This window comes from Lucilia sericata, unplaced genomic scaffold, assembly GCF_015586225.1.
Source record: "Lucilia sericata isolate MDLA Ls3-8-SP2 unplaced genomic scaffold, ASM1558622v1 Contig000058F_arrow, whole genome shotgun sequence".
NCBI lineage: Eukaryota > Metazoa > Arthropoda > Insecta > Diptera > Calliphoridae > Lucilia > Lucilia sericata.
In genome coordinates, this window is record NW_023994094.1 from 735,048 (window position 1) to 760,427 (window position 25,380).

The following is a 25,380-nucleotide window of genomic DNA, read 5'->3' on the forward strand; positions in this document are numbered from 1 at the left end:
TTGTCATATTAACCACAACACCCCCCATTTTTGAGTGTAGTTATGGTATTTGATAGAACGGCAAAATACTGTTGCCTCAGTACGTTGTCAACGGTTGTACGCGCGTGTTGTAGTCTTTTAAAAACGTCTGAAGGAATTTCGTTTAATTTTCTATATATTTTTTTATATAAAAGGGGAGCATTGCTCGGGACTTACAAGAAAAAAATTTATATAAAAATTAAATATTAAAAAGCAGTCATAAAAAAAGATTTTAATATTTAAAAAAACAAGTTATTTTCTATAAAAAAAATCTAAAGAAATGTGGTTTAAATAGCAGTAAAAGTAACAAATTATTTAAAACAAAATCCCATAAAACAACGAATTGTTATTTAATGCAGGTGAATAACTAAAGTGTTAAAATAATAAACTATATAAAATATTAAACAATTATTTTAATTTAATATACAAAAAAACTAAAAAATTTAAAATTTGTTAAAAATTATTTAAAATCCATAGAAAAATCTTTAAAAGAATCAACAATTATTTGTTGAAAAAAAAGAAAAGAAAAAAACATCCTGTGAAAATTATCCTTTTACTCAATATTTGTCTACTCTAGTTTAGAAGTTTGCTCTATATACGAAAGGATTTTTCGTATCGATTTTCCCGCCACATTGTTATACATACACAAAATTTATTTGTTGTAATTTTTGGTACTCTTCTCTACTTCTTGGCCTACTCACTACCCACTCTCTCCACTCCACTCCTTTTCCTTCTGTACAACATAAATTTCTTTGAGTTTGACGCTTAGCGCAGTATCGCTTTCATCTGTATATTGTTTTTTTTTTTTTTTTTTTTGTCTTGTTTGCCAGAATTTATTTGTTAAGCTACGTTCAGACCTGTAAAATATTTGGTCCAAATATTTGTTATAAATATTTATAAAGTTGCGTCAAACAAACGCAATATTTATTTCATGTTCAGACTTGAACAAATATTTGATGCTATTGTTTTATCAAACAGTGCAAAAATAATTTGGTTCAAACACACACATGTTTTGCAGCCACAGAATATCGTATATTTTCATAAAAGAAAAAAGCAATTTGGCAATTTGTTATAATTTTAACTATTTTTATTAGGTTTAAAATTAAATTTTTATAATAAAAGTGTATAATATTAATATATAACACGATTGAAAAAACTTTGTTTGTCGAATATGAACATAAAATGTTTCATGTTAACAAACAGCAATGCGGATGATTTTCATAAAACAAATTGATTTGCTGGCAAATAAATATTTTCTCATTGTTTCATCAATGTGAACACCAAAAGTCAAATAATTTACATCATTTTGGTAAAATAATTATTTGATCTTGCAAACCAAATGTAAGATCAAACAGCGTCAATAACAGCTGTTCTTTGTTTATTTTCTGAAAAAGAGTGTTATCACCTCATACAAAAATGTAAATAGTCGCTTATATGACTGGTTTTATTTTATTTTTTATAAAATATAAATCTGAGACAAAGTTGTGACATTTAATTGAAATTCAAGCAATTGCGTAAATTAATGATAATTATTATTTTTGTTGTTTGTTTTGTTATTTATTGGTTGGTAACAACATACTATATATAGTTATACTACATAATATATGCATCTATAGTCTAGTTTGCAGTCTAGTCCAACGGTTCCCAAATTACAATTAAATAAGAGATACTGTTATCTCGGAGTATGAAGTTAGGCCACATTTCATAATTCAAGGACAAGCTTATCGCAGATTTAAGTTTGTCAAATTGTAAACAAAAGTGTTCTTGTTTGGAAGGACTAAAATAATATATTTCCGAAACAGAGGTGACTCTTTATTCGTCTTCAATACGTTAATCCAGGTAATTTTAAATATAAATATTCCATTCCGACGTGATACACAGATTTTAACTTGATTTTGTCGACCAATATTATTAAATTAACATCAGAAAATGCATAAATAGTCAAAACCATGCAGTAAAATTCACAGTACTTTCGCAAAGAGTTCAAGTCATATATTATGCGGATAAACGCATTCCGCAACAATATCGAAGAAGTTCAACTTTCTTATATTATTTTCCCGAAAAATTAGCTAACATACTCAGATTACCCGTCTGCAATCGCAAAAAAATTTTGCAACGTGACTCTTTAAGCACATGTCGACGATATTTGATGAAGAAACCTTTTCGTTACCTTAAAGAAAAAAGAACGTGAAAGATCTCACGATCATAAAATTAAACATCATGTTAACATTTCAACAATGAAGTCATTCTATCTTCAAAAACAGCCAATTGAAACTTCTCTGAAATATTATTTATTCTCAATGTACGGGAATATTTTATAGAAATGACATATCTGTTTGACCTTGGGATTTATGGACTATGACAATTTTCGGATGAACAATTACATATTTAGAGCAATAAGATATCAAAGTATGTATGGGGGTCCGCGAATTTAAATAAATTCCTCAAGGGGTCCGCGAAGTAAAAACCGGGGGAACCGCTGGTCTAGTCTATAGTCAAGCTATAGTTTAGTCTTGTCTATACTCTAGTTTATAGTATTGTTTATAGTCTAGTCTATAGGTTATAATCTAGTCTATAGTTTAGTAATTAATTGAGAAATTATTTAATTAATTTATTACTCAATTTATTTAAACAATTATTTATTATATTAATGGATATAAAAATATATTAATAATAAACAATTCTCTATAATTTTCAATTTTATAGATATGTAATTTAATGAAAATTATTTATAATTTGGTTATTTCCGGGCTTATAGCGATTTTTTTGAAATCGCTATAAACCGTTCCAAACAACCAATGTTTTTCGCTACATTGACTATACTAAATAGCAACAACATGACAGTAAAGATCCACCATCTATCTCTTTTCCACTTGCACAAGGTATTGAAATGTAATTTCAATACATTGTGCAAGTCTATCTATCTCTTTTCCCCTTGCACAAGGTATTGAAATGTAATTTCAATACCTTATGCAAGTCTATCTATCTCTTTTCCACTTGCACAAGGTATTGAAATGTAGTTTGTGTTTTTTTGTGGTAAAATTTTGATGAAAAACAATATTAAATGAAATTTTAGAATATATAGAAGTTATTATTCAATGATATAGCTTTTTAGTAAATATAAACACATATATTTTTGGCTTTTGGTTTGGTTGCGCATTAGCTGTTCTTGTTGTTATGTTCATCTTTGCCTGCAAACAAAATCTTGTTTTTTTACTGTTTTATCCGTCAATTGTTTTTCGAAATTATTTTTTGTAATGTGAACACCGGGCAAACAAACTTTTACTATTTGTATTGAATTGTGTTTGGCTTTGTTTCTTCAAACAAAACGTCAAAATAGAAATACTCATTTTAAGCACATTATGAAATAAAAATGTATTTAATTTTTTGTTTTTAGGCAGAAATTTCTATGAAATCGTAAAAAATATTATTAAATAGTTTTTTTAACGTTTAACAAAAATGTTTCATGTTTGGTGTTCACATTGTGTTCACATTAAGAAAATATTTGTAGGTTGACAAATAAAAATGTTTCACGAAAAACAGCTGATATTTTGTTTGCTCTTCAAAAATATTTTGTGTTCACATTACAGCCAACAAATATTTGATAAAAAACGTCAAATATTTGATAGGTGTGAACGTACCTTTACTCTATTTTTTTGTGTTTGTAAGGATTTTTGTTTGCTTTTGCCCCTTATTTTCACTGTCTGGTTCGTATTTTACTACGTTTGGATTTCTTTAATATCACGAGACATATTTTTTACAGAAATTTAAAAAAAAAAAGAAATTTAATTGACAATTCTATGTCAGAAAGAGGGGTAATGGGTGGTTTATGATTCAGTTGAAAAAGTTATTTTTAAGATAAAAACTCATTGAAGTTTCTTTAAAAAATACCTAAATTTATTAAAACGAGCCCCTTTAGCTATTTTAAACAAGTTTAAGAAATTTTAAACTGTTTTGTGGATTTAAATAACAATATTTTAATGAAAATTTAGCTTTTTAATGAAATTACAGTTATTTTTAAAAAATTAATTCTTTGGGATTTATATATGAATTAGTTATATAAAGTATACTTTAAAGAGAAGGTCTTCGAACATCTTGTGTCGAAATACATATTGCTATTTATATTAATATGTACTAGTGATGCCCGGTCCGCTTACAGGCCTTTGATTGGACATGTCGACTCTACCAAATATCTATAAAACTTCGACCGCAGCAGTCGGCCAAATTTAAAACTTTACGGGAACAGTTCTCACGGTCCCTGAAACATACCATAGTTCCTGAGTTTATCGATTAGATAGATAGATAGATAGATAGATAGATAGATAGATAGATAGATAGATAGATAGATAGATAGATAGATAGATAGATAGATAGATAGATAGATAGATAGATAGATAGATAGATAGATAGATAGATAGATAGATAGATAGATAGATAGATAGATTAGATAGATAGATAGATAGATAGATAGATAGATAGATAGATAGATAGATAGATAGATAGATAGATAGATAGATAGATATACGCCATAAAAATGTGGACTTATTGACTTTTTCAACCACATCCAAATATCAGTCGGCGATCTAGCCATCTATTGAAAACATAACAGTTCCTAATTGACTGACATTTTCATGTTTCTTGGTATTGTAAAAGAAAATTAATTTAATGCTTATAACTGGTTTAAAAATACAAGTACATAGATTGATTACATTTTATATAAATATGTTTATAAAAGAATTGGCCCTTAATTTGAACTACTCCCCATATATTAAGAAAAATTCGACAAACAATCACTGTCTAAAATTCTGAAGAGTTCGGTCCATAATTGATACAAGTCCCTGATCACCATGATGCTTATATTAATATCGTTGTATTAAGGTTTTTATGGTGGTTATATAAGATTAGAATAGTCGAATATAACACTATTCCTATTTGGGGATAAAATTCTCCTTCTAAAAATACTTATAAAAACTTTGCAAAGTTTCTTATAAAATGATCAAACGTAGTTTTTTTTACATTTTACATATTCCACGCAAACAGTTTTCGAATTTCAAGCAACAAGAGTAAGAGGTCCAATTAATTGATATTGATTTTCTAAAATTGTAAGAAAAGTATGCCAAAAATCAGTATACATCATGTTTAACAAATTAGATAGGCGTGCAGCAAGTGGTAGTTGAGTTAACAAAAATGTGTGTGTACATATTTATTTTGTGTGTAAACATGTTAGTAACACTATAGTGTGTTTGTGAATTAAGGAACAAGATGTTTTACGGTATAAGGATACACTAAACAAGTATATTAAGCAAATGTATACTGAAACGTATACGCTATAAGGAGGAAAAGGACATTTCTCTTACCAAGAGTTTGTTGCTATAATTGAAATAATAAAAACACATTACTCCTCCTAAAAGTTGAAAGCTTACCGCACCTGATGGAATACATTTACAAGTTTAACTTGTAGTTGTTTTATATTAAGGACTTACATGCTTGGATATTGTTTATATGGGTGCTTCGTTTGGGGCGCACCAGGCCTGGAAACTTATAATCAAAGAGTTTATTTACCTAAAATAGTCTGTTAAGTCTAGTCATAACTAGATTACTAGACTAGGGACTCTAGCTAGATATAGACTAGTACTAGTCTATAGACTTAGAACTATAGACTAGACTAGACTATAGACTAGACTATAAGACTAGACTATAGACTAGACTAGAGAACTATAGACTAGACTATTGACTAGACTATAGACTATAGACTAGACTATAGACTAGACTATAGATAGACTATGACAGACTACTACTAGACTAGACATAGACTAGACATATAGACATAGACTAACTATAAGAACTAGATACTAGACATAGAGACTATAGACTAGACTAAGACTAGGACTATAGACTAGACTATACTGACTATAGACTATAAGACTAGACTATAGACTAGACTATAGACTAGACTATAGACTAGACTATAGACTAGACTATAGACTAGACTATAGACTAGACTATAGACTAGACTATAGACTAGACTATAGACTAGACTATAGACTAGACTATAGACTAGACTATAGACTAGACTATAGACTAGACTATAGACTAGACTATAGACTAGACTATAGACTAGGCTATAGACTAGACTATAGACTAGACTATAGACTAGACTATAGACTAGACTATAGACTAGACTATAGACTAGACTATAGACTAGACTATAGACTAGACTATAGACTAGACTATAGACTAGACTATAGACTAGACTATAGACTAGACTATAGACTAGACTATAGACTAGACTATAGACTAGACTGTAGACTAGACTATAGACTAGACTATAGACTTGACTATAGACTAGACTATAGACTAGACTATAGACTAGACTATAGACTAGACTATAGACTAGACTATAGACTAGACTATAGACTAGACTATAGACTAGACTAGACTAGACTAGACTAGACTAGACTAGACTAGACTAGACTAGACTAGACTAGACTAGACTAGACTAGACTAGACTAGACTAGACTAGACTAGACTAGACTAGACTAGACTAGACTAGACTAGACTAGACTAGACTATAGACTAGACTAGACTAGACTATAGACTAGACTATAGACCAGACTATAGACTAGACTATAGACTAGACTATAGACTAGACTATAGACTAGACTAGACTATAGACTAGAATATAGACTAGACTATAGACTAGACTATAGACTAGACTATAGACTAGACTATAGACTTGACTATAGACTAGACTATAGACTAGACTATAGACTAGACTATAGACTAGACTATAGACTAGACTATAGACTAGACTAGACTAGACTAGACTAGACTAGACTAGACTAGACTAGACTAGACTAGACTAGACTAGACTAGACTAGACTAGACTATAGACTAGACTAGACTAGACTAGACTATAGACCAGACTATAGACTAGACTATAGACCAGACTATAGACTAGACTATAGACTAGACTATAGACTAGACTATAGACTAGACTATAGACTAGACTATAGACTAGACTAGACTAGACTATAGACTAGAATATAGACTAGACTATAGACTAGACTATAGACTAGACTATAGACTAGACTATAGACTAGACTATAGACTAGACTATAGACTAGACTATAGACTAGACTATAGACTAGACTATAGACTAGACTATAGACTAGACTATAGACTAGACTATAGACTAGACTATAGGCTAGACTATAGACTAGACTATAGACTAGACTATAGACTAGACTATAGACTAACTAGACTAGACTATAGACTAGACTATAGACTAGACTATAGACTAGACTATAGACTTGACTATAGACTAGACTATAGACTAGACTATAGACTAGACTATAGACTAGACTATAGACTAGACTATAGACTAGACTATAGACTAGACTATAGACTAGACTATAGACTAGACTAGACTATAGACTAGACTAGACTAGACTAGACTATAGACTAGACTAGACTAGACTATATACTAGACTATAGACTAGACTATAGACTAGACTAGACTAGACTAGACTAGACTATAGACTAGACTAGACTAGACTAGACTATAGACTAGACTAGACTAGACTAGACTAGACTATAGACTAGAATATAGACTAGACTATAGACTAGGAAAAGGTAAAGAGCCGCCATCTTACGCCAAAGTTGCCAGAAGTAGGCACCGGGACGATCTCTGCTATGCAGTTTACGATGCCGGTAATCCGACAGGCAAAATTCCAATAGACCAACAGAGTAAAATAGAAGACCTGGTCAACAATAAGATAGTGGACCATGCAATAGCTTCAAAGGGCAAACAACCAATAGAGAGCGAGAGCTGCGAGTTCAGCATGGGCGTGATGTTGATGAGGTTGGCATCTCACCAATGTGTTAGCACCCTAAAGAACTTGGTGGAAAGTATCCCTCCTCCCTGGGACGGCGCTAGGCTGGGACTGGCAAAGAAGAGCGAGCTTCCGGTGCTCCTAAAGTCCACTGTCTACATAAAAGGATGGGGCAGTAAACTGGCTAATGAACGTATACTGGAAATTCTTGGAGGTCAAAATGCTGAGCTGGCCGTGGAAAAATGGGATGTCTTTTACAGGAAAGAAGAACCTGAGGGAACTTTATTTGTAATAGGTATCGACCAGAAATCCATGGCTAGTCTTGCCAAGAATAAAGGTAGGGCTTACTTCGCCTCTAAATCTGTCATATTCAAAATTGGGAAGGTGCCGATTGGAAGGGCTGTTACAACAAGCCTCGAAAAGGACACTAAAAAACCTAAGACCACAGTATCCACTACTGATAACGTTGAGGAGTCAAATCCTAAAATCGAGGAATTTACCATTAACTCGCCAGAAGAAAGTGTAGTTGCCCTTTCCAAAATTGGGAAGGCGCCGATTGAAAGGGCTGTCAAAACCGGCCCCGACAAGGACACTAAAACACCTAAGACAGTACCCAAAGCATCATTAGCAAGTACTAGCAATGTTGAGGAGTCAAATCCTAAAAGCGAGGAGGAAATCACTCACCCGCCAGAAGACAGAACAGCAATGCTCTCCAGAATTGGGAATGTGTCTATTAAAAATACTGCTATTCCTATGCCTGATAAGGACACCGCAGTGCCATCAACAGTACTCACTGCATTAATAGCCACTTCAGGCTATCCGGAGGAGTCAAATCCAAAGAGCGAGGAGGTGACCACCAACTCGCTGGAAGACAGTTTAATGGATGACCATGATTGAGGTTATCCAAATAAACCTCCATCGGAGCGAGACAGCTACCAACGCTCTGATGGCTAAAATCAACACAGGTAAAATACATATAGCTTTAATCCAGGAACCTTGGACGATTCGCAACAAGGTTTCTGGATTAAATCACGTAAATTTCCAACTTTTCTACGCTGATACAGGATCTCGCCCGAGAACATGTATCTTATGTCACAAGAACTTATGTTTTCTCCTCTCAACAGGATTATCAACATCGGATGCAACGGTGCTGAAGCAAGGTCGAGGCAACATATTCCTTGCATCTATTTACCTGCCTTTCGATTCTCCGACCCTACCACCAACGTCGGATCTGATGAAACTGGTTGAAGAGGCACAAAGGAAAAATAAGAAAATTGTAATAGGTTGTGATGCCAACTCGCATCATGTAGCTTGGGGTAGTACAAACACCAATCGCAGGGGACAAGCCCTCATGGATTTCTTTAATACTAAAGACTTGATAACATTGAACTTAGGTAATAAAGCTACCTTCGTCAATAGAATCAGAGAAGAAGTATTAGATATAACTATATGTTCAGAAGAGCTTATAAACGAAATTCAGGATTGGAGAGTTTCGGACGAGCACTCCTTTTCTGATCATCGGTACATAAGATTCAAAATACTAAGGCCACCACCAAAGCCGATAAAGTTTCGGAATAAGTCTAAAACTAATTGGACAATGTTCGGGGCCTTACTAAAGAACCGTTTAGGTCAGGATACTTTTCAATGTCGAAATAAAGAGGATATAGATGCCAAAGTGGAAACGTTCACAAGTGCCCTGGTTGAATCGTTCGAGGACAGCTGCCCTCTGCGAGAGCGGAGATCTGCCCAGGAAAAACCCTGGGTAACTGGGGAGATCCGGAACCTTGGGAAGACTCTTCGCAAACTATTTAACCGGGCACGGCGTAAAAAGACCGCAGTATACTGGGATGAGTATCGTAATAAACTTGGTGAATATAAGAAAATCGTTCGAAAAGCCAAACGAGACTCCTGGAAACTTTTCTGTGAACAGGTAGATAGCGTAAATGACGTATCGAAGATAAAAAAATTCCTATCCAAAACTCATGTCCAACCGGAATCTATGATCGATGACACGGGCAGGAGGCTTGAGGATATGGAGGAGACAATGAAACTCCTAATGGATTCTCATTTCCCACCCGGTATATCGAATAACATAGATGAACCGATATTGGAGGAAGGGGAGGGTAACACGGAAATAGTTATTACAACTGACATGGTTAAAGGGGCAATCAAGAGCTTTGCTCCCTATAAAGCTGCAGGGCCGGATGGAATTTTCCCGGCACTTTTGCAGATGGAGGCGGGACTGGTTTCCGTACATCTGTCACAGATATTCACTGCATGCTTAAAATTGGCATATACCCCAGTTAAATGGCAGGATGCAAAGGTAATATTTATACCCAAACCAGGGAAACCTAGCTATGCGACACCTAAGTCCTATCGACCGATAAGTCTTACGTCCTTCCTACTTAAAACCTTGGAACGGATAGTCGATAGCATGGTTAAAAGCAGCATACCATACAATGACCTTAAATATAAGCAGCATGCTTATGTAAAGGGACGATCGGTGGAAACCGCTTTAAATGAAGTTGTCCACTACATAAGTGAATCTTTCGATAGCAAACTGTATACACTGGCAGTATGCATTGACATCGAAGGCGCTTTCAATAACGTGCACACTGATACCCTTATCCAATCCCTAGACCAGTTTTATGTTGACCGGGTGCTCCGTAACTGGATCAACTACATGCTAAGGAACAGATGGATAAGCTGCGAGATGTACGATATAACTATCAGGAAAAAGGTATTTCGCGGTATACCACAGGGTGGCATTTTGTCACCTTTACTCTGGGTCACCACGATTAATAGCCTCCTAAGGACCCTAACCGAGAAAGGACTTAGACCTGTCTGCTATGCAGACGATGTCGTAATACTTTTAAAGGGAAAGGATCCAAATTACTTGTGTAGAAGAGCTGAGGAGGCTCTGAATACGGCCTTGAGCTGGGCTCAACCGAGAGGCCTCAATGTTAACCCGGCGAAGACGGAAATCTGTCTTTTCACAAGAAAGACAAAAATTTCTACATATACTGAACCTTGCTTCTTGGGCAAGAAGATACCGGTGACAGACAAAGTTAAGTACTTAGGTGTAATACTTGACCGGAAATTAAAATGGAGACACCACATAGAGGATAGGATCAACAAGGCACATCGGTGCTGGGCGATATGTAGGAGAACCATAGGCATGAAATGGGGTCTTAGTCCTACTATGACAAATTGGCTTTATAAAAGTGTAATTAGACCAATTCTAGCTTATGCTTCAATAATTTGGTGGAGTGCTTTGGACAAAAAGTGTAATATCAAACTACTGCAGGGAGTTCAGCGTACATGCTGCTTGGGTATAAGTGGTGCCATGTGTACTACTTCAACCAAGGCTCTGGAAACGTTGCTAGATATTCCACCCATTGAAACATATATAAGATATGAGGCGGCGCTTACAGCCGAACGGCTCTTTACTTTAGGCGAACTGGCCAAAAACGGTTATAGGACACGTCATCAATGTATACTGGACACATTGGAAGGTTATACACATTCATCGGACGTGCCTGATCGCATACCAGACACTGAATATGTCGGAAACTTTGAAACGCTAATCCCAGATAGAATGTCTTGGTCAAGCGGAACATTAGAGCAAATACCAGTAGGAATCCGTTGCTACACGGATGGCTCTAAATTAGGGGACAAAGTGGGTCTGGGGTTCTATATTGAAGACCCAGAAACAGAAATATACCACCGTTTACCTAATCATAACACAAGCTTCCAGGCAGAAGTACGAGCAATAACGGAATGTGTAAATTGGATTAGAATAAATATGGCGCCCACAGGGCTTAATATATTTACCGACAGCCAGAAGGCAATTTGTGCGATATCAGGTGATAGAATTAAATCTAAGACTGTATTGGATTGTAAGAAAGCTTTAACTGAATACTCTCCCAGAGGTAAGGTTCACATCATATGGGTACCAGGCCACTCGGGAGTAGTCGGCAACGAAAGGGCGAATGTAATAGCTTTAAAGGGAAGGGAGCTCGATGTAGTTAACCTGACAAACGCAAAACCATTCGACGCAACAAAAGCTGAATTAAAAATATGGATGAGAGAATCCCATAAGGCCTCTTGGAATAATGAAACGGTGGGTAGAACCACAAAGATTCTATGGGGTGACCCTGATGAGAGCAAGACGAGAAATCTTCTCAAAATGAGCAAGTCTGAGGTTAGTATGATGGTACGTATTCTCAGTGGACACACAGGATTACGAGCACATCTATACAAAATTGGACGTGCGAATTCAGACGAATGTAGAGCATGTGGAGAGGACAGTGAAACTCTGGAGCACTTTCTTTGCCATTGTCAGGCATTCGTCGAAGTTAGATCCAAGTATCTTGGAAGTGATGTTATTCCAGAAATAACATTCTTAACCAACACCGATTGGAAGATTCTTAGGAATTACGTCCAGGAAACTGAGTTTCTGAACATGGAAAAATAATACATTCAGTGAACAATTTTTTTTTTTTTTTTTTTTTTTTTTTTTTTTTTTCTTGAATTGGAGCGCACAACAGGCCCGATAGTGGCCTAGGTGTATTTCTTCGGATTTGATGTAGTATACATCCTCCTATCAACCTACCTACCTACCTACCTACCATAGACTAGACTATAGACTAGAATATACACTAGACTTTAGACTAGACTATATACATGGGGGTATAAAAATACTGAAAAATGTACTAAAGTACTGAATTTTCCATGCCTGGACTTTTTTTTTTGTAACATTGTGGAAAGTCTGTGATTGTAAGGATGTGTATGAGTTGCTTTTACAAACAGTTGAGTATGTATTGTAAATTTGTATACATCAGTGCGTACGACATACATTTATATATGTATGAGTAACGAGACAAAATTTAGTCATTCATATACTCCTTCCTTCTTATTTAAGGATCCTATTTATAGTATAAAAGAAAAGTGAATTTAACTCAGACGTTAAATTGAAAAATCAATTTTATTAAATTTAGCAGAAAAACTAAATCTAGACAGAATATTTTAAATACGATTTCAAGACAGTTAAAGTTCGTAGATTGTTTTTAAATTAAGGTAAAATATTTGTAGTACAAATGTATGAAATATTATAAAATTTTGATGGCATATGTTTACTATATGCAAATTTGACACTACTGGAACATGGACTCAACTGCAATCTGTCAAAAAAGACCAATTTTTATTCAGTAAAAAATGCACTTTAAAACAGCATACGGTCCATAATTTGATTTGTAAAACCATTAGGAAATCTTTTCAAAACATGTCTATAATAAACAACCCCTTCCCCTTTTTTTAAAAAATAACAAATAACAAAAAAGGTGAAAGAACTAGAGACAAATATTAACCCTCAGCAAGATAATAGATTACTAACGTAGTTAAACGAATAATTTTCTATATGATTAAATTGAAAACAGCGCCAAACAATGAATATAATATCAAGAATAATGTGTGTTATCCACATCTAAATATCAAAATGAACATTAAAGTGTTGAGTGAATATAGAGAGTTAGATGATGCATATGGGATCCAAATGAATTAATAATAAAATTTACTTGTGAAAAAAAAATATATATAAAAATATTTGTATACAAATCTAATGAAGAGCTGAACTCAATTGTGGACAATTTATTGTTATGAATACATAAATTTTTTTTTACGACTTTAAACCAGCGACATTTGTGAATTCAATTTAAATTCAGTTCAATTTTTCTAGTGTGAATCAGAATATATATTTATGAATACAAAAGCGTTAAATGTTATTTTCCCGATTTAAGTTGAAATTTTACGAAATTTTATAGTGAACATATTTCTCTACCTTCTCCTGCCTAGGCCCTATCGTGAAGGCCATGGCTATGTAAGGTTAGGTTGAAAGGAGAATGTATACAATAACAAATCAGAAGGAATTCTCATGAGACCCAATAAGCATTGTTGTGTGCTCCTTTACATAGAAGATATTGTTGGGAAAAACCTAGTCCATAAATGTATTATGGTCCGATGTTCAGAGACTCAGTTTTCTAGATGTAATTCCCATAGAATTTTCCAATTAGTGTTACTGAGGAAAATTTGGAATAACATCACTCCCCAAAATATTTGGATCCAATTTCGATCTAAATATCTTGGCAGCGCTCTGTTACATAAAAGATGTTGGTGGGAAAAATCTTGTATACTGCTCTATGAAAGTACTATCAGGCGATGTTCAGAAACTCAGTTAATAATCGTTCAATAGTCTATAGTTTCGCCCTAAGTCCTGTGAGTCCACTAAGAACTTGTTCATTTTAGAGAGACTTCTCGTATTCCTTTCGTTAGGGTCAACACATCGAATATTTGTGTTTCCATCTTCCGATTCATTATTTCAAGTGGGCGTATAGGATTCACTTTTCCTTTCGTCTGTATAACTTCCTCGATTTCCCTTTACTTTATAGCAAGTACATTCTTTATTGCCGATTATTCCCGAATGTCTGGCTACATATTCGTGCAAAACTTACCTCTTGAAGAGTATTCAATTAAGGCTCTCTTACAGTTCAAAACGTACGGCAATGGCTTATACTGTCTCAAAATCTAATAAGGACCAAGAATCATTATTATTTTGTCCCATTTGCAATCCCTAGATATGACCCATTTCAATAGTTTTCAATGTTCACAAGAAGTACTAGTAAAAGTTTGATATGGAGACTAATGATTTATGTTCAAAATTTTAACCTTCAGGACCGTTTCTATAAAAGCTTTATAGAGTCAAACTTCTGAATGGTTCCCGATCGAGTTCTTTTAGAAATAATGAAAGACCGGTTTTATGAAAAAGTTGTTTTCTACAAAACGATTCTTGAAACAGTTCCTTCATTAATATGTTTTGTCTGAAATTGTAACTTTCCGAAATAGTTTTAGGGAAGTATTCGAGAATATCTTTTACAAAATTCAGATAATGATTTTTCCTAGAAATAATCACCTTTGGAACTGTTTCTTTTGGAGCGTTATATAGTCGCCAATCTTTCTACAAAACGGTTCTGGAACCAGTTTTGAATAAATTTTTGGGGAAGGGTATATTGGGTTTGTGCTGATGATTGTAACGCACAATAATAGCGGTCCTATAGAGGTAGTATACCAATCGGCTTAGAATCATTTTCTGTGTCGATTTAGCTATGTCCGTCCTTCTGTCTGTCTGTCCGTCCATGTAATCAAACTACAGGTCTTACTTGTTTTTGTTCTGTTGGAGTGTTATAGAGTCGCTATTTGATCTACAGAACGATTCTGGGTCTATCATCTATCAAAAATTTTTGCAATAGTCAAAGTCGGAAATAGTTCTAGGGAATACAAATACGCTCCCTCTGGAACTGTTTTAGAACTAGTTCTTTTTGTAGAGAATTTTATTTGTAAACGTCAATATAGGAATCAGCTCTGAGAAATAATTGCACAATTTTCTATATAATTTTGCTGGGTTATTGAACATGTTTGTTGAAACTACATATGCACAATAAAATAATTCAATAAACTAGAAAAGAATAAATTAATTTTAATATTTATCTCGTTTTTTTTTTTTTTTTTAATATTATCCCCTAAACCAAGCAGATATAAACCCATAAATATAATCGAAATAAAAAGACAAACGGAGAGGGCCACTTGAATTGTGCAGTGAGTGTGGTAGTGGATTCTAACTAAAGATCCACAGAGAGCGGTGGAGAGCATACGAACAGCCAATAATCGTACAAGTGCTGTTTGGCATTTGAAAATCGTTTTTTTTTTGCGAACGTTATAAACATGAAATTAGTTTCAAAAATGCCATCAGTTAGCTTAGCACGTAGTAGAGATTCTACATTGTTGGCAGCGGCCGCCGTATTACTGTTGACATCATCCTACTGTTGGGATCTAGTGGCTGCGCAAAGCAATCAGGCTCAACAGCAAGTATGTCCCGAGCAAAACGATATTGCTCCCTGTGTTTGTACGGTAAAGAAGAATGGTTTGGATATATTGTGTGAGACCACCGATTTGACTCACATTACCAAGTCTATGGGCACGCTAAAGGGCAAAAGTCCCATTATATTCTATTTGAAATTGCGTCATAATAATTTGCCTAAATTACAAGGTTTCGTATTCCTAGCCTTGGATATACGTCATTTAACCATACACAACAGTAGTTTAGCGGCCATTGAAGAAAATGCTCTCAGCTCTTTGGGTGAGTTATATATAACCCTTTAAATGGAATTGGAAAAAGTTATTAAAATTTCTTTATTTTAATTTAACAGGTAAGGGTCTAACACAGCTCGATGTCTCACTTAATCAAATGAAAACGGTGCCCTCATTGGCATTAAAACATCTTTATCATTTGTTGATCTTAAATTTGAATCACAATAAGATCACGGTTATTCACAATAATGCTTTTGAGGGTTTGGATACATTAGAGATTTTAACACTCTATGAAAATAAAATTAATCTTATAGAGCCAGAGGCTTTTAGAGGTTTAGAAAAGTAAGTTATTGGATCGAATATAATCGATCACTCTCTTTAAATTCTAATGATATTTCCTTCAATATCGAGTGTTGTAAACATTTAATATTTCTTTAATTGCAGACGTTTGAAACGTTTAAATTTGGGTGGCAATGAATTGACTGCGGTTCCTCAAAAATCTCTCTCAATTTTGGATAATTTGAAGAAATTGGAAATTCAAGAAAATAAAATTAAAACCATACGCGAAGGAGATTTTGAAGGTAGACTTTCCAAACCTCTTATCTTGTTTTAACTTTTTAAGTTATTAATTGCTTCCCTGCTTTCTTATTATAGGTCTTGAAAATCTAGATTCTCTTATACTGGCCCACAATATGATCAATACCGTGCCGGCAAATGTTTTCTCCCATTTAACTTTATTAAATTCTTTGGAATTGGAGGGCAATAAAATCATCAATATCGATAAAGATGCCTTTAAGGGCTTAGAAGGTGTCTATCGTGAAATTTTAACAAATTAAATAAGGGAAAAAATCTTTTAAAAAACTCTCTTTAACTTTTTTTTTTCAGAAAATCTACAATATTTACGTTTGGGCGATAATAATATACAGGCTATACCCAGCGAAGCTTTAAGACCTTTACATCGTTTACGCCATTTGGATTTGAGAAATAATAATATTAGTGTCATTAGTGATGACGCGTTTACCGGTTACGGTGATTCCTTAACTTTCCTTAATCTCCAAAAGAATGAGTAAGTTTAAAATGCTAATTTTTGTTTGTAAATTGATGTATGTTTTAAGAAGGAACTAACTGAGAGAGGAAGGTATCAGATGGAAAAAACATGGTATTATGTTATTTCAGTTTTTCTTTCTTTTTCTGATTTGTTTTTTTTTTTCAAAGCTTTTCTTGAGTAATTTGTTTGGTAAGCAATTAGATTTGTGAGTCATATTAGCTTAAAAATATCAATTCACAAGTTTTATCATTAGTTTAATTAGTTATTAAAATAATACATTAGACTGCTGAAGGATTAACCTCCAGATACTGATCGTAACTTCCTCCTAATTAAATCAAACGCTTTTATCAACCTATACAAGTAAAAAAGTAAAGTCGGTCCAGTACGACATATATGAAGTAGTTAAATATAGAATCCACGAAGGAGAGCAATCGGTACAAATATTCTGTAAAATGATTTCGGTGTTTTCTAAAAAGGGAACTAAATCGTATTACAGATCCAATTAATCATCATGATTTTTGTTGTTAATTAACACATTCGTGTTGCGTCGATCTTGATGAGAGAGTCAAAGATCGATCAAATGATATTCGCAAATAGATCTTTCAAATGGAATACTATCGATTATGAGCGATTTCCATAATACAGTTTTGAATAGAATTCTGGAATTCCGGGAGCTAGATATGTATGTGCCAATGTAGAGGTATTTGCAGAGAAAGTTATTTGGGAAATTGTGTTATTTGGGAACAAATTCATTTAACTTAATAACATAGTCGGTTGCCAGTAACATTAAGAGATAGTCCATCAACATCTTATTGAAGATCTAACGGTTCTGATCGTATTTGCTGTGGGTCCTCGTATTATTTTTATCAGCAACCTGTTTTTTTTTTGGCGATTTATCTGCCTCTGTCTGATAACGATTTCGCTTGGAACTTTCTTTGTCGAATACAGGGTATGGTATTGACTCTTCCTCTTATTGAAGGATCGTCTGGCGGATGTGATCGTATTTGATGTGGGCCCTAGAATTCTTTATGAGCAACTTCTATTTTTTGGCGATTTATCTGCCTCTATCTGAGAGCGATTACGTTTCGACCTATCTTTGTCAGCTACAGCCTTAGATATACATCTTATTGAAGGGACGTCTGGCGAATTTGATGTAGGTCCGAGTGTTTTTTTTATCAGCAACCTTTCTTCTTTTTGGCGATTTATCAGTCTTTGTCTGAGAGCAGAGCTTTCATTGTCTGCAACAGACTTAGATGTACTGGGTATGGATATGACTCTTCCTCTTATTGAAAGATGGTCTAGCGGACGTGATCGTATTTAATGGATCCTAGAGCATTCTATCAGCAACCTCCCTCGTTTTTGGCGAATTATCTGCCTCTATCTAAGAGCGATTTCGACTTTTCTTTGTTGGCTACAGCCTTAGATACATTAGATATAGGTTTGATTCTTCCTCTTTTTTTATTGAAGGGTCGTCTAGCGGATATGAGAGTGAGTTTTTTTTCAGCCACCAATTTCCTTTTTTACAATTAAACTCTATTTGATAGCGATTTCACTTGGACCTTTCTTTGTATGGTACAACCTTAGATGTACAGGCTATGGATTCGACACTTTCTCTACGTCGTATTGAAGGGTCCTCTGGCGTATGTGATCGAATTTGATGCGGGCCCTTGAGTATGTTTAATCAGCAACAACTCCCTTTTATGACGATTAATGGGCCTCTGTCTGAGAGTGGCACTTTCTCTTCATCGTATTGAAGGTTCCTCTGGCGTTTTATCAGCAACAACTCCCTTTTATAACGATTAATGTGCCTCTTGACTGAGAGTGATTACGCTTGGACCTTTCTTTGTCGGCTAAAGCCTTGGGTGTACTGGGTTTGGATTTGACTTCTTGGCATCCGACTGGAGATTATAATTCGTTAAGATTTTAAAGATAAGAAGAGTGTTGTATCTGTCACTCATTCGATCTAAAAGATCAACGAAAGTCTCTTTGCTGGAGGTCTAGAATGTCGGATTCAGATGACGATCTGATCCGAATTTTGTGATTTATTTATATCTTTCATAGTTTGGTCCTATTAGTAGGCACGCACTCAGCAAGGCTATGGATCATTCAGGCAGGACCTAAACTGCATTAGCAACTACAGCCAATCTATGTTATAGCACAGAGGTGCTAGATATTTAGGATTTCGATACTTTAATCAACAACGTCAACTTTACAAGTAGGGGAAGGAATACAAACTATAATAGGGATCAAAAAACTCTAGATGTTTACTGATGCTCACTCATAGAACTAGTTCAATATCTAGGAGGTGAATTGGTTCATTAATACTGAGACCAATTCGAGCTAAAATCAGAGACTGTCGATGTTTTAAATAACTGAATTACAGTCTTGGAACTATAAATTTAGTGATTTCACCATAACTTCTTGAACACATTCTCTGTAACATTATCCTAACCTAACTTCTACTATCATCATCAATTTTTTGGTCCCATGAGTAGGAAAGGACGTTAAGTGCATTAGTATTTATAACCGATCGGGGGATTTATCAGGTATTCGACCATGTTACCCATCACTTCAATTACAAGCAAGGGGAAGGGATACAGGAAATATGTAGATAAGGTCAAAAAGGGGCATGGGACTAGTTAAAAGATAACCTTTAGTCATAAAGGCTTTTGAGTTTATTATCTCGAGAGTGGGCCTTACACTCGCAGACACTCAGCATTAACGCCACCAAGATACCAAGACAAAAGTGTTCGAATTGTTCTCTCCGCCATTTTCAGAAGGAGTTACGAAGTTTTTCTTCTAACAGTCTATTGTACAACTCAATGTCTGGGTAAAGGTTTTCAAACCTAATTAGTTTAAAGTTTTTAAAGTATATTTTCAAAAGCAACAAAAAACTCAGATATTGAGAATGGGGTCCTTAACTATCATTTATAATACAATATCATCAGATTAAGAAAAACCCATTTCTAACTATATTAAAATATTTCTCATAATTGTATAACTATAAAATTAGATAAAAACAAATTTGACTTACCCCATTATTTTATATATATTTTCTTGATATGTTGCGAATTATTAATCTTGAAGTTTTTTCTGATTTGATTTTTTCCCCATATTTCTTTGAATTATTTGCGGATTAACTTGAGTTGTAATTATTTTTTTTTTTTGCGAATATTTAATTTTCAATTCAGCAAATTTACGAAACATTTTATTATATTAATTGCGGTATTCTTAGTAATCAAGCCAAAATAATAATTAACCTGTAAACAATAAACAAAAACAAAACAAATATTGAAATTTTCTTTTAGTATCAAGGTATTACCTAGTATGATATTTGAAAATTTAAATTCCCTGGAAACTTTAAATATACAAAATAATAAATTAACCCGGCTGCCGCAAGATATAATGGAGCATATCATCGATACTTTAAGAATAATTGATATAACAGGCAAGTGTTTATTACAAATATATTTTACAACTCATTTTTCATAATACAAATTACAGATAATCCTTTACAATGCTCTTGTGAATTGACCTGGTTCCCTAAACTCTTGCAAGATCTGAAGAACAAAGACGATGAAATGGCACAGAAAAAGAAACCCGTTTGTCATATGCCCGTTGAGAATCGTGAATACTATGTCCAAGCTATGCCATTGGAAAAAATGCACTGTGCTGGTCTATCACCGAGTGCGGCCAGTGATTTACTGGACACAAATGGTGTGTTGTTGTTATGGCGTTTACTACCAGTAAATATGCTTGTGACGTTTTTGTGTACTTTTTAAAGGAATACTTTGGTGGAGTCAGTGGTAAATACAAAGATTTCTCAAAACAAACTACAAAATTTCAAAACACCAACTCTGAAAACAAAACTCTCTATAACAACAAAAGAAACAAACAAAAAACTGAAAACAAGAAAACTGAACGACGATGACAACAGACAGATTTCTTCTCTCTAGCTATATACTATATCCTGGGGAAAAAGTTTGTAGGCAACAAAAACAATGACAACAACAATTAAAGAAAGAAAGAAAGAACAACATTATCATAGATACGAAGAGCAACTGCTATTCTTTTTTATAAAAAAAAAACTGTGTGTGTGAATGTGTAACAGTGAAGTGTGAGAAGTGATCGTTTGTCTTTTTTTTATACAAAACTATATATATAATATTTATTCTATTATTCTTATTAATATTATGATTATGATCATTATTATTTTCTAGGTTTTAGGTGAACTCTCTAACATTTACTTTTAATATTTAAGGCAATTTTTTTCCACAAAACATATCTAAGTGTGTATTTTGATGTAATAATTTATTTTATTATCGATTGTTTGTTGTTTTATTAAAAAAAAAACAAATACAACAAATAATTATATAGGGATTTATGGTTGCAAAACATATATTTACAAACAAAAAATATATCCTTACATATCATTAGATTAAGCTAATTATATAATATTTCCCCCCAAAAACTCCCAATCCCCTTAGCATATTGCAGTATTTTAGTTTATTAAAGAAGAAAAATTTGTCCCGAAGAATTTATACAATAATTACATCTAGAATGAGTGCAATAAGAACTAATTCATATTCGCCTGAAGTTCTAAAGTAATTCTAAAGAATTTTCTGAGAAACACTTTCCTTTTTATTAGTAGGTCTGTTCCAAACAAGATAATTTATCTTGTTCTCTATAGCTAAAGAACTTCTTCAGATTCTTGTATAAAATCTTGGAACTAATGATGGCGCCATCTTCTAGAACTTATTCTCTGAAAAATAATTGAAATTCTAAAGGGGTTTCTAGGAACTAGTTCCTGGGAATTGTTTTACAAACATTTTCTAGAATTGATCCAAAGAATTTGTACTTCTTCAGATTCTTGTATAAAATCTTGGAACTAATGATGGCGCCATCTTCTAGAACTTATTCTCTGAAAAATAATTGAAATTCTAAAGGGGTTTCTAGGAACTAGTTCCTGGGAATTGTTTTACAAACATTTTCTAGAATTGATCCAAAGAATTTGTAGTTTTTATCAAAAATAACTAGTTCCGAGAGTAATAAATTGAAACTAGTGATGTCTTTATTAGTTCTAGAACCATTTTTTATATTATATTTGGTTCTTTTCTTATAAAAGCTCTTTAGACCCTTATTGAAAAAAGAACTAGTTCCTAAAACTCATTCAATGCTTTAAATCTGAGACAAAGGCCGCAAAAACTAGTTGCAAGAATAACTACTTGAAACTACTGATATCACCATTAATTCTAGAACCCTTTCTAAAATATTTCAAAAACTAGTTGCAAGAATAACTACTTGAAACTACTGATATCACCATTAATTCTAGAACCCTTTCTAAAATATTTCAAAAGTGTTTTCTAAGAACTAGTTCCTTAACAATTTTGAACAAAAATCAATAAAGAACTAGTTTTAAAGCCGTAATAATTTGTTTAGTTCTTCTTCTGAAGACAAAGGTCTGCTGGAACTAGATTCAAGAATATCCACTTGAAACTAGTAATGTCAAGTTCTAGAACCCTTTCTAAAATACTTCTAAAATATTTTCTAAGAACTAGTTCTTTAACAATTTCCAACAAAAATCATTGAAAAAAGAACTAGTCTTATTCTCTTATAAAAAACTCTTTAAAAGCATATTGGAAAAAGAACTAGTTCCTAGAACTGATTCAATATTTTAAATCGGAGACAATTTCGAATCATAATCATTGTTTAAGAAATTGGTTCTAGAAGAGCTTTATGAAAAGATTGTCGATTTTATAATAAAATCTTGTATCTTGAATAAAAACCTTAGAACTAGAAATAACGCCATTACTTCTAGAACCCATGCTAGTGGTTCTAATGTTCTAAAGAACCAGTTCTTTATCAGTTCAAACAAAAATCATTGAAAAAAGAAATAGTACTAAAGTCGATTGAAATTTTAAAATACTTTTTAAGAATAGTTCCTCCTTTCTTAAAAAACTCTTTAGAAGTTCACTGAGAACAGAACTAGTTCTAGAACTGTTTCAAAGGGGTTGAATTAGTTTGTAAAATCTCTGACAATTTCGAAATCAATTCCGATATTCCGTTTAGATTCATGATTAAAACACCAGAGATGTCGCCATAACTATTGGAACTCATTTTCAGGAAAGTATTAAAGTACTTCTTAAGAGTTTTCTGTTAAAAAATCACAGAAAAAACTCATTCTAGAAGAAGCAACCATGGAATTATTAACATCGCCACAACTTCTAGAACTCAATCTCTGCTAATGATTATTCTAAGAACTAGTTTTTCTGTTCAAATATCTCTGAAAGAAAAACTAGTTCTCGAACAGTTTCAAAGGAGATGAATTGATTTGTTCTAAAGAATGATATACCATTCTCTGGAACTTAATAATGAATCTGAAATGCTTCTAAGAACTAGTTTTTTTGCAATGACAGAATTATTTCGAAGAAAAATTAACTATTTCCAGAAGCGAATCTCAATTTGACAACTGAATGATTTCTGATTCCTCAATTACAACCTTGTAACTAGTGATATCACATTCAACGGAACATAATCGTGAATCTAAAAATTAAGTTCTCTGGAACTTAATAATGAATCTGAAATACTTTTAAGAACTAGTTTTCTTGCAGTGACAGAAAGAAAAGCAGCAGTTCTAGAATTATTTCGAAGAATCATATCAGATTCTTATCTTAGAACCAGTACTTAGAACAGTTTCAAAGATTTAGAATTAGTTCGCTTAAATTCATTGAAAAATTTGACAACTGAATGATTTCAGATTCCTCAATTACAACTAGTGTCTAGTTCCATTCAACGGAACATAATCTTAAATCTAAAGTATTTCTAAGAACTAGTTCTTTAGCAGTGACCGAAAGAAGAGAAGTAGTTCCAAGGATTTGTAATTCTTTTCTAGAACTGTTTTCAGAAGCATTTTATAGTATGAAAGACTTTTACAGAATTTCTTTAGAGGTTTGCATAGCAATTCGAAAGAGAAGAGAACTAGTTCTTTAGCAATTATTAAAGAAAATACAAAAAACAAACTAGTTTCATAACTATTTCAAAGAATGTGTATTTGTTAACTAAAGATACTTTACTGAATTTTTAAGATTTACAAAAAAAATACATAAAAAATGTTTTAATATAAGAAGACTGTCGAGAATGATCCAAATATCACGAATTTTTCGATATTGTAAGATTTCTAAATGTAATTGAGTTACATTTCATTAAGGTTTTCCCAAAATTGGCCCAAATCTTAACAATATCAAACAAAAATCGCTGAAAAAAGAACTAGTTCCAAAAGTGTTCTAGAAAAACTTTCTAAGAACTAGTTTTCTCGCAATTATTATACAGAAATCAATTCAAAAAGAACTAATTCTAGAACTGTTTGCAAAGAAGAAGATATTTTCTCTAAGAATTCTCTATTTTAAAGGCAAACTAGTTCTAGTGCAGTCTGTATGCTAGCATTTTAGAACTAGTTGTATTTAGAAAAAATCGTTGGTTCCAAAGATAAACTAGAATGAGTGTTAGCTAAATGTAGGCGATCTAGAACTAGTTCGGGAACTAATACAATTTCTCTTGGACAAATTTGTTTGTAGAAAATCCATATTAACAAACTAATCCCCTTATTCAAACAAACTAATCCCCGTATGACACTTTTAAAACATTATCAGGCCAAATATGAACAATTATTCCCCGAGAGTTTGTTCCCTTTTGCGTGCTTTAGGTATAGAAAAGAGAACAAACTCCCAGGGAATTTATTATTCAGAATAGGCCTGTTTAAGCCTATTATCAGTGAAATTGTTTTGATATTAAGGTAAAGAAGATAATGGGGGATAAAAAACATATTAAACCAAAGCATGAAAAAACATATTTTGTAAAGTAAAAAATGCTTAATTCCTAAAAGTAACAACCTTTAATCTTATTTTGCATGCTCTTTTTTATAAATAAAAAAAAAACAGGAAAATATTACAAACTACTATTAAATGTCATATTGTTGTGAGATACAATCATTTTTCGTTAATTTTCTTTTTTATGCGTGTTTTTTCGAAATTTTTTTTCAGAAACAAAAAACTTTAGAATATAATTAACAGAAAATTCTATATATATATAAATGTCTAATAATATAAATGACGTTAGAAATGTGAAAAATATAAAGAATATTTTTTAAAACTAAACTTAAGCAGCACCTTGAATAGAAATTGTTTTTTTTTAGAAATTTATACTGCTTAAGTTAGTTTTTTGTCTTATTATTTTGGTAACACAAGAGAACTGATTTAAATAATATAAAAAAATATATAAGTGGTTTGAACTCAATAGGTTCAAAAATAAAAAATATAAATAATATTAAAAAAATAATAT

General features: G+C 33.0%; 1 protein-coding gene across 3 annotated transcripts; it reads left to right on the plus strand.

The window, feature by feature from the left end:
• The first annotated feature begins 64 nt into the window (after positions 1 to 64).
• LOC119616112 (slit homolog 1 protein) lies at positions 65 to 24,967 on the plus strand. Of its 3 annotated transcripts, XM_037972319.1 has the most exons (9): positions 79 to 377; positions 15,441 to 16,044; positions 16,115 to 16,337; positions 16,440 to 16,576; positions 16,650 to 16,802; positions 16,881 to 17,061; positions 20,352 to 20,491; positions 20,548 to 20,760; positions 20,828 to 24,967. In XM_037972319.1, the coding sequence occupies exons 2-9, from the start codon at positions 15,630 to 15,632 to the stop codon at positions 20,851 to 20,853; spliced, it is 1,488 nt and encodes a 495-aa protein (XP_037828247.1). In that variant the 5' UTR covers positions 79 to 377; positions 15,441 to 15,629; the 3' UTR covers positions 20,854 to 24,967. The 3 variants fall into 3 exon arrangements, with proteins under 3 accessions (XP_037828246.1, XP_037828247.1, XP_037828245.1); XM_037972318.1 differs by having other exon boundaries at positions 65 to 377; positions 20,548 to 24,967; XM_037972317.1 differs by having other exon boundaries at positions 91 to 377; positions 15,438 to 16,044; positions 20,548 to 24,967.
• Positions 24,968 to 25,380: the final 413 nt, after the last annotated feature.

Coding starts and splice junctions, on each gene's coding strand:
- LOC119616112 (XM_037972318.1), top strand. CDS start 15,630: ATGAAATTAGTTTCAAAAATGCCATCAGTTAGCTTAGCACGTAGTAGA. Junction 16,045..16,114: donor AAATGCTCTCAGCTCTTTGG/GTGAGTTATATA, acceptor TTAATTTAACAG/GTAAGGGTCTAACACAGCTC. Junction 16,577..16,649: donor ACGCGAAGGAGATTTTGAAG/GTAGACTTTCCA, acceptor TTCTTATTATAG/GTCTTGAAAATCTAGATTCT.